Raw genomic sequence first — 10492 nt, forward strand, 5'->3', positions numbered from 1 at the left:
CGCTGACCTTAACTGAGGCAAGTGAGGCCTGCAGTTCCTTGGACGTTGTTGTGGGGTCTTTTGTGACCTCTTGGATGAGTCGTTGCTGCGCTCTTGGGGTAATTTTGGGCGGCCGGCCACTCCTGGGAAGGTTCACCACTGTTCCATGTCTTCGCCATTTGTGGATAACGGCTCTCACTGTGGTTCGCTGGATTCCCAAAGCTTTGGAAATGGCTTTATAACCCTTTCCAGACTGATAGATCTCAATTACTTTCTTTCTCAATTGTTCCTGAATTTCTTTGGGTCTCGGCATGATGTGTAGCTTTTAAGGATCTTCTGGTGGACCTTACTGTGTCAAGCAGCTCCTATTTAATTGATGCCTTGATTGTGAATAGGTGTGGTAATAATCAGGCCTGGGTGTGGCTAGAGAAATTGAACTCAGGTGTGGACAACCACAGTTATAGTATGTTTTAACAAGGGGGGCAATCACTTTTTCACACAGGGCCATGATGGTTTGGATTTTTTTTCACCTTTAATAATAAACACCTTCATTTACAAATTGCATTTTGTGTTTACTTGTGTTGTCCTTGACTATTGTTTAAATTGGTTTGATGTTCTGAAACACTTAAGTGTGACAAACATGCAAAGGAACAGGAAATGAGGAAGGGGGCAAACACTTTTTCACACCACTGTATATTAGCACATACAAAGACAGCAACACCTGCAAATTTATATAATTGGCCTTGTCGGTTATTTTGCTCTTATGGCTGAGTGGTAAGATTTCTCCTAATTCACCCCAGGTCAAATAGGACAAGTAATTCAATTTAACAGAAATATTGTTACATCTTGTCTGTCCCACAATGAGATTGACATTCAAATAAGACAAATTTGAAAACATATTTGAAAACATTAAGGAAAGGAGAGTTTGGCAATTTATATAATTGGCCTTGTCGGTTATTTTGCTCTTATGGCTGAGTGGTAAGATTCCTCCTAATTCACCCCAGGTCAAATAGGACAAGTAATTCTATTTAACAGAAATATTGTTACATCTTGTCTGTCCCACAATGAGATTGACATTCAAATAAGACAAATTTGACATCTACAAAAAAAAAATTAAGGATGTAATTTTTCCAACAGTGGAGACAGGTCGGCGGGAATTCCAATCCAATCTGGAAGGAATGCGGCTTCATATTTGAAAACATTAAGGAAAGGAGAGTTTGGCAAAGTGTAGTTTGTAAGGTAGGTGGTTTCACCACCAACCAAGTATGCAGCCCAAAATCCAAATGTCCCTATGGTCATAATGGTGTGGTTACAATGTGCCAGGAGGGCAAAATCATGGGCAGGAGAACCTTCCTTACCATCTCCAGAAAAATGTACATCTCCTAGAGAGGTATTAATGTTCTGTTTACACCAATCTATCCCATTACTGGTCACCACAAAGAGAGGATTATCATACTTATTTCTGAAATAATCCATAGCTTTTTGCATATAGTTTTTGTCAGCTACCACACCTTTCCATTGATTTGGCATGACCGATAAATAGTCCCCCCTGCGAACATGAACTCCGATATAGGTCACATTTGTTCTATTTCCTTTCAGGTTTGCAAGGTATGAATTTGCCTCTTCCTTAATATGGTCTTGAAAAGTGAATTCTTTTAGAATCTCCTTCCTTATGTGATGATAGAAGGTCCATGAACATGGAGCACCTTTCAGTTTAATGTATTGTCCAGAGATGTTGGAATATTCTGGTGACATCCAATCATGCAGCCAATATATCCTCCATTTAATCCGGTCAGCAATTTCCTGATGAAGAACAGGCAATTTTATCTTAAATATCCTTCCTAGATCATTATGCATTTGTGGTAAGATGTATGCTTTGTGTCCATTAAGCTTTGCCAGAGCATAAAGCACTGCATATAGCCCCATTCTGTTTCCAAGGCGTCCTACAGGGTCTGCAGTCCACATGATAGCATTTGGTTGTACATTGATGGGAAGTGATCTGTTTATGACACTTAGGTTAATGCAAGAGCTACTCCCATGGTTTGTATAATGGAATGTTGTTGCAAGACTTGAGTTTGAGGTGAAATAATACCAGGAAATGAACACAATTGTAGCAAATACCGTAATAAGCACGCTCATCTTCTTTAAGTTGAGGTCCATTTCTAAACAGATTTTTTAAAAGCCCTAGATATAAATAAGAAGATAAGAAAATCACAAACAGTGTTTATATGTGACATTGTTAAGTTACAGTATATACATTAATCCGTTTAAAAGCTTTCAAAAGTAGTATTAGTTCATAAATGCCAAAAGAATACCTGCACTATAGTGACATACATTATGGTGAAGTCTGTAATGTTGCTTTAGGTGGTTGTCAAAAGAGAAAAGTAAAGGAGAGTATCTAATACATGAGTGATAAAAATAGGTACTAGACTTTAAATATTTATTAAGCCTGTAAACCTGAATGGAAAGTTTTAGATTGCCTCTCTGGTCTCTGTATCCAAATCCAGTGGACTCACAATTTGGGTTCTGGCTTGAGGGAAGGAGCTTTTCCTGACCGTACATAAACTGGAAGAAGAAAGTGCCAATCGCTGCAGTGACTTCCATTCTTATGGAGTGCAGCGATCGGTACTTCCTTCTTCCAGTATTTCAAGTAAAAATATAGGCAACATTTTTTTTTTGGGGGGGGGGGGGGTGAGTAGGGGAGGGTTATACCCCCTGTATAGTTTATCTTTTTCCCCTTTGTCCCAATGCAGAGATTTACCATCACTTCCTGTTTCATAGCCAAAACAGGAAGTGAGAGGAAATCCCTGCAAATTAAGGGAATCTCTTGGGGACCCCCCAGTCATCAAAATGAATTTCCCCTTTGGAAGATTTCCCCTTTATTACTTTTCTGGTGACAGCCCAAAATGTGGGGTTTTCTTTTACTTTCCACTTCAATGATAATGGTAAGCAGGACAATTAGAGAGGGTGAAGATCTCAAAAGGGGGCACAGACAGCAATAATAAAACAAGTTTTGCCTGTAGTTATACTTTAATAAGCTTGTTTAGGATGAAAGAGGGGGAGTCATCCCAAATGTTTTTTTTTCTTTTACGTGAACAATTCGTAAATCAGATGTGTTTAAGTCCCTCGCTGCTCATAATTTTCCCATGTTGCTCCTAGGCAAATTAAACTTTCCTATATTTTGTAACTATTTAACTGTAAAGTGTATTTCCACATTTGCAATCAAATTTGAGAAAACTACACTTTATGTTTGTTATGTGTTACCATTCACACAGCATACTTTTTTTATATTCCTTACCTTTTAGTAGTGTTGGACAAACAGTTCGAACGGAGCAAAAGCTCGGCCTGAACACTGCCTGTTCTCCATACGACCAACAAGCAAATTTGGGGGTCGTTTGGCGGGATGTTTGCCCGCCGATCGCCCCACATTGCATTGCGTGCTTCACAGTGCATTCTAGCTCCCTAATTGGATGAAGTGTTGCAACTGAACGCTGGTCAAGTGCAAAGCTTTGCCAATTAGCACTGTCAGAGCCTTGATTGGAAAAAATGATGATGACTTTCTCCAATCACAACTCAATGCTCATAGTGCCACCCCACACTACAAAAAGGTAACTTTCCATTGACATTTTTTGTAGTTCATTGAAGTGGAGATAGATAGAGCAGGGCTTAGTTTGCAACCAGTGAGTTAGCCCTTGTACACACGGTTGGAGATTCCGTCAGAATGTGCCCGATCGGAGCGTTTTGTTGATATTCCGACTGTGTGTGGTCTCCATCGGACTGTTTCCGTCAGAATATCCGTCGGACCAAATTTTCCAACTTGCAGGAAATATTTTCCGACAAAATGCTCTGATCGGACATACTCCGATCATGTGTAGCCTACTCCGACGGACAAGGTGCTACGCATGCTCACATTCAAATTCTGACACAGAAGCGCTCGTTCAGGTAAAATTACTGCTCGTAATCGATATAGCACATTTGTAACACTGCAATGTTAAAAATTCTTTCATGAAGCGCATTCTCTTGTTCTTTACAATGCTGCAAGAAGGAACTTCTTTTGATGCTCATAGTCACACACACTTCTCCCAAACGTATTTCCTGACTCTTTTTTAACCATTTCGGCAATACAATTTTTGAATTCGTCACATCTACACAATTTTATTTTATTTTTATTTTTTTGGGCTGCATTTTTTTGGTTTGTTTTCCTAAACATCTCCTTTTTTGACAGTTTGCTCATCTTTCCATTTTTGGGGGTGTGTTTTGTGTGTAAACTTACCACAACAACATTATTATATTTTTTAGATTTTCTTTTTTAATCTACAGGAGGTTGTTTATTGTTGGTACCCCTTGTTATTCATTTCACTTTTTTTTAGGGAAATGTACCTGCCTGCTCACAAATAAACTGGCCTTTTGGAAGGAAAACACATACGCAAGTATTTCATCAAACAAAAAAAGCTTTATTTTGGTTACAATAAAATAAAAAGAGGAACGCAGCGCTGGAGAAACTTGTTACTTTGGTGCAGCCTTTGGCCCCCAGGGCAGACATGAACTAATTAGAATAAGAAAAATTGGTGGCCTGAGGAGTACATATCTCAGGGAGAGAAGTCTGGCCCAGAAGTCCTAGAGATCACGAAAAGCAGATGCCATATATGTCCCCAGGATGTGGTTCTTCAAGAGGCTGCATCTTCTGGCAGACCAGACTGAACCCAGGCCATCACTCTCTCGTCTTCCTTAGGCACTTCCCACCAGGCATCCTTCGAGGCTGTGGCTGGGGTCCTGTAGTTGGGGCAGGAGGAGGAGAAGGAGGGCGTCGGTCGACCTCCTGGCTGCCACTTGCCACAGCCTCCCCCCGACTGAGGTCTTCCTGTGTATGAAAATGGGACATAGTTTTAGTTTTTTGCTCATCAATCACACCATTTTGAGCTCCACACTTTTGCAAATAGAATGTTACCAAATAGAACAGACTATCATTCTGAGCCCAGCATTTTTCATTCCCATCCCAATCATTTTTGGTCACTACTGTCTATTGAGATGTAAACCACTTTGTTAAATCACAACTTACTGATCAATAAGAACATCTAGTTAACATCATTAAATGTACCACAAGAAATATGTTCAACAATGCAATACCTGTCTCAAGCTGGGCCCCACCACATGTTGCTGCCTGGAAGGCCCAGGTTGGATGTTGGAAGCCTCAGCTGGGGGTGATGGATGTCTTGAAGGAAGACGGTCGAGTGGTGGCCTGGGTACCCCCTGGTCTACCAGAAAAGGCAGCCTCTGTAAGTAAACCATCCTGGGGTAATAAACAGCATCTGGCTTTCCTGATCTCAAGGACTCCAGGTGCTTCTTTCTCTCCCTGAGATATGTAATCTTCATGGCCCCAATTTTCCTATTCACATAGGCCATGTCTGCCATGGGGACCATGATCCGCACCAAAGAAAGAAGATTCTCCAGCGCTGCCTTTCTCTTTCTTCTGTCGTAATAAAACTGGTTGTTGATCTGCCACAGGCAGGGCATGTCCTTGTACATTTCGAGGAATAGCCCCATGAAATTGGGGTTTTGGAATGGATCCATCTTGTCTGCAAGACACAACACAAGACAAACCCTAAAATACTAATAATGCCATGAAAAACCCTCTTAATCTTGTCCCAACATCGGCCTAGATAGAAGCAGTCTAGTCTAGTGATGCACCAAGTTCAAAATTTTACCTTTGTTTGCACGATCGTCGCGTCTGCGCCTCACTCTGTTCCCAGATCGTACGGACAACACACGCGTGTTGCGTTTTATATACAGTGCGCATGCATGAAACTCCGGCGCCCCTGACGTTCTTTCTAGACTATTCCCCGCCCCTTCCCTTTCGGCGCAGTGGGGAGAGCACATGGCAGAGAGAACGCAGGTGCGCAATCACAGTTCCACTAACGAGGAGGAGGGTGAGGAAAGCCCGGAGCCTGAAATGTCCCGATCCAGGAAAAAAAGATTTAAGGCCTCAAATATGTCTTTTGGAGAGATGTTGGAGATGGTGGACATATTGAACAGGACCGACTATGATGGGAAGTATGGACCTTACCCAAACTCAAATATCAGAAAGGCCAAGATCATGACTAAAGTGGTGAAGAGTCTTCATAAGAATTTTGGGGTATGCCGATCCAAGGATCAACTGAGAAAACGCTGGTCAGACCTGAAACTGAGGGAGCACGATCAGTACAGAAGGATCAAGCGTGTTCTTCAAAAAAGTAAGTAGTTGTCGTGTGTTCATATGATTATTCTTGCTTGCATACTGCTCCATGTGCTTTGATTTCATGTTGTACACTTTAAAATGGCCACTTTCAAGTTCATGGTTTCATTCGTTCGTAAGAAACATCGTTCTGCAGGGAAGTATTCTTGCTGAACAAAGTGTCCCCAGTAATGTTCTCACCTTGGAGCTCGACTCAAAAAATCAATTGTACAACACTTCCAAGCAATGTTTCATATTCTGAATTCTGCCTTCTGTGTGCTAATTATTCTGTTTTTACATTCTCATAGGGGAGAGAAGACTCGGCAAGTATGAGGACATCAGGGACCACACCCCTCCCAAAGAAGCCCAAATACCAAAACCAGAAGCATAGGAGCAGGAGGAGGAGGAGAAAGGAGAGATCGTTAAAGTTGGGCAAATTGTCACCATAACAGGTGAGTGTCAGAGAACACAGCTTCCGGTAAGCTCATCAATGTATATCACCATATTTTTAATACATGGTGTGTTTTTTTGATTTGTTTTGTAGGTGATGTGGAAGAAGATTCCCGTTTTACCAGTGAAAGTGCCCAGATCCTGATTGGGGAGATAATGGGGTGCAATCGGGATTTGGAAAATATACAGCAAAACATCAATGATGTTAAAAATAAAATGAAGAACATCATTGATGTTTTGGGGAGAGTGTGAACCAGCCCAGACTAGCTAGGGTTTTATTTTTGCTATTTTAAAACACAACTTTAATATTTTTAAAAATGCGCTATCTCCCGTCATGGGGGATCAATATACGTGTTTTGTGTAAAGTGGCTGAGATGAAGGGGTTGCAGCCCCAAAACATGTACATTGATCCCCCATGATGGGAGATAGCACATGTTGACACACAATTCCAAATTTGGATTTTCCAGGGGTGACACCCCATGTGATGCAGGCAATATCAGCACAGTTTGTACATACTCATGTCTGATATTGTCTTCACTTTTCAAAGTTGAACTTTGTTAGTTCCTGTGTTCTGTATTTTACGCTTTGATACATGCCTGTTTACACAAAAACACCAAGTAAACAAAAATTAGCTAACTTTGATACACAGTTTCTTGGTTTGTTGTAAAAATCTTTTCTAAACGCACATGTGAATGTGCTTGGATTAAAAAGTTACATTCTCATCAATGTGTGGCTTCCTTTTTCATTGCGCCAAGATGTTGTTACGTACCTGGTATGTGAGCCTGATGTGCAGAGGAAGGCCTCTCGTACAACTCCGGCTCGCGGACCACTGGTAGTGATACAGCAGCCACAAGAGCACAGTGGGGTATGGGTGCCTGTAAACAGTTCAATAGTCCCTGTAGAAGCGATGATCAGCAGGCAGGTAGTGGATGAGCTCACACGATGCTTGACTGGTGGCAGGCTGCGATGAAGCACAGAGCAGTACCAGATGCAGGCTTGCAGGGCTGGTAGCTGAAGCAGGCTGGATGAGCGAGATGCAGGGTCAGACAGGCCGGGTCGGTAATAATCAGGCAGATCAGGCATAGACGATAGGCAGAAGAGAGGTCAGGTCACAAGCCAAGTCGTACCGGAAGATCAGCAGGCAGAATCAGCAGGCAGGATCAGAGTCAAAAGGGAAGCCGGGATCAGAACAGGCAGCAGGCAATCACAGGTAACAACAAGCTGGATCAGATTCAGAGGTCACACAGGAAACAACACAGGAACTGCAGACCAAACAGCAATGAACCTCTGTTGGAGCCCTGTTCAAATAGCCTGCCTGACTTCAGTATTAGTGACAGGTGTGTGTCTTAAAGTGCTAGTACCCATGCGTGCACGCCGGGATCTTACATGGAAAGCCTGTCTTCCCTGACAGATGTATTTGGAGTAAAATTTAAGATTGCGGGGAGAATGGGTGTTATTTACTAAAGGAAAATCCACTTTGCACTCCAAGTGCAGTTTCAGGTGTACTTTTGCAGTGCACTTGTAGTGCATAGTGGATGTGCCTTTAGTAAAAAACACCCACAGTGATGTGTTAATTTGGACAATCATGCCATTTTCCTGCACGATTTTGGTCAGTAATGCACTACATACATTAGTTAACAAAAACACGGTGTGTGTAGCAGACCCACAACATAATAAGATTATCTGAAGAAGAGACTGTCCCCTCATCTAGCTCTGAAATTGGGTTTGCACTGTTGTTGAAAAAGACACAACAAGAAAAAACATAAATTTACCTAGGAGACACCTAAAAGTAAGCCAAGCAGTAAATGAAGGAGTTTCAAAGAAAAATTTATTGAGATAATGCCTCTCAGACATTGTCTGGCATATCAATGGCCCCCCTACCCACAACGTAGTCCATGTATTGGGTTCTAACCTCACGGGCGCTTTGGGGGGGCAAGCCAGGATGAGCAGGTTTAAGGCCCATGAGGTTATCATCATTTTCAAGCAAGTCTGCTTCTTGTTGGCCAACTGAGACTGCATAGTTCGCAGAAACTTTTTTAAGAAAATTGTGCAGAACACAGCACGCCAGCACTATGTGATTCAGTTTGTATTCTGCCATGTGGATAGGCGTAAGAAAAAGGCGGAACCGGCTGGCCAGTATGCCAAAAGCGTTCTCTACCACTCTTTCGGGCTCTGGACAGGCGGAAATTAAAAATCCTCTGGTCTGGGGTGAGGGTCCTCATCGGGAAAGGCCGCATCAGAAGGTTCGCCAGGGCAAACGCCTCATCCGTGATGAATACAAACGGGAGTCATTCCTGATTCTCCTTTGGGGGTGGCAAGCCCAGACTGCCACTCTAGAGACGCCAGTAGAACTCCGTCCGTGCAAACACTCCACCATCCGACATCCGTCCATTTTGCCCCACGTCCACATACAAAAACTCATATGTCGCAGACACTACCGCCAACATCACAATACTATGAAACCCCTTATAATTATAATAGTATGACCCCGAGTTGGGTGGTGGGACGATGCGGACGTGCTTCCCATCAATTGCTCCTCCACAATTGGGAAAGTCCCAACGACTGGCAAAGTGGGAGGCCACAGTCTGCTATTCCTGTGGCGTTGAAGGACACTGTGGATTGAAACAAGAACCAAAATTAGTAATTTAAAGAATCAACATTGCAAGCAGATTAGACACAAACATTTTTGGCCAAGATTAGTATAACATTTTGGGAACTGAGTATTTAAAGCCTAAAATATAAGGTCCCCTTATGAGAGTCATCACCCCCCCCCCCACACCCCCCCCATCTGATGGGTCCTTGCTAAAAAATGAGGGGGAAGGGGATGTTTTGGACAGGTAACCCTCTCCACTTGATTGAGAGCTGAATGCCGAAATAATGTGTGATACTTTGGGAAGCCCCTCCTTACTTACACTATTGGCAGCCCACCGGTAAGAAGTGTCAGAATAACAAAAAGAAAAGAAAATGGAAGCACATTTTGACATTCTGCTATTACATATCCAGATAATTAATAGGGGAAAAAACAAAAATAAAAAAAAACATTGGAAAGTATTGAGGCAGGCCCTTGCACTACATGCTTAGGTGAATTAATCCATAAATGTGACCATCAAAAAGGTAGATATAGTGTGTTTTGGGTTTGGTAAAGTCAGCAGATAGAGGATTGCTATCAGCTGACCTAGCAGTTGGGGGGAGGGGGGTTACTAATGAGTTTGGCACAACCCAAAAAAATAAAGTCACTCTGCATGAATTGAAGCACACACATAACATTTGTAGACATTTTAGGGGGTGTTTAGGGGAAAGCAATACTATGGAGCTGAAAAAAGACATTGGTAAGCGACGAGACTATAGTTTTATGGGCCAAGAAGAGCATGGTGGCTAAGTTAGTGAGGCAAATATGCCTAAGGAGAAAGGGGCAGAGCATATGAAATAGAGCATATTGCAATGATGGTAATTAGGGAATGAGGAAAGAAATGCAAGACATTAGCAATCATGAAATACATAGAATGTGATGTTAAAGGATAAAACTTACCTTCATATAGTCCTTCTGCAGGACCTGAATGATGGCAGAACAGGTCTCTGGAATAATGATTCCCAGAGCCTGGGGGGAGATGCCTGTGGAGAACTTGAGGTCCTGAAGGCTTCTCCCTGTCGCCAAGTAGCGCAACGTGGTGATGAGCCTCTGCTCTGGAGTGATGGCTTGCCGCATGCAGGTATCCTGCCTGGTGATATAAGGGGACAGAAAAGCCAGCAGACAATGAAAAACGGGGTCTGTCATCCGGAGATAATTCCTGAAATCATCAGGATTATTCTCCCGATCTCACGGAGCAAAAGCATGTGCAAGAACTGGTCATG

General features: G+C 42.5%; 1 protein-coding gene across 1 annotated transcript; it reads right to left on the reverse strand.

Moving 5' to 3' along the window:
• Positions 1-1092: 1092 nt before the first annotated feature.
• Positions 1093-2139, reverse strand: LOC143990306 (galactoside alpha-(1,2)-fucosyltransferase 2-like). The gene has a single exon (XM_077490359.1). It carries the CDS (start codon positions 2137-2139, stop codon positions 1093-1095), a length of 1047 nt encoding a protein of 348 aa, XP_077346485.1.
• Positions 2140-10492: the final 8353 nt, after the last annotated feature.

The sequence above is a fragment of the Lithobates pipiens genome, unplaced genomic scaffold, assembly GCF_037356315.1.
Source record: "Lithobates pipiens isolate NorthernLeopardFrog02 unplaced genomic scaffold, aLitPip1_a1.2 Scaffold_18, whole genome shotgun sequence".
Taxonomy (NCBI): Eukaryota; Metazoa; Chordata; class Amphibia; order Anura; family Ranidae; genus Lithobates; species Lithobates pipiens.

Coding starts and splice junctions, on each gene's coding strand:
- LOC143990306 (XM_077490359.1), bottom strand. CDS start 2,139: ATGGACCTCAACTTAAAGAAGATGAGCGTGCTTATTACGGTATTTGCT.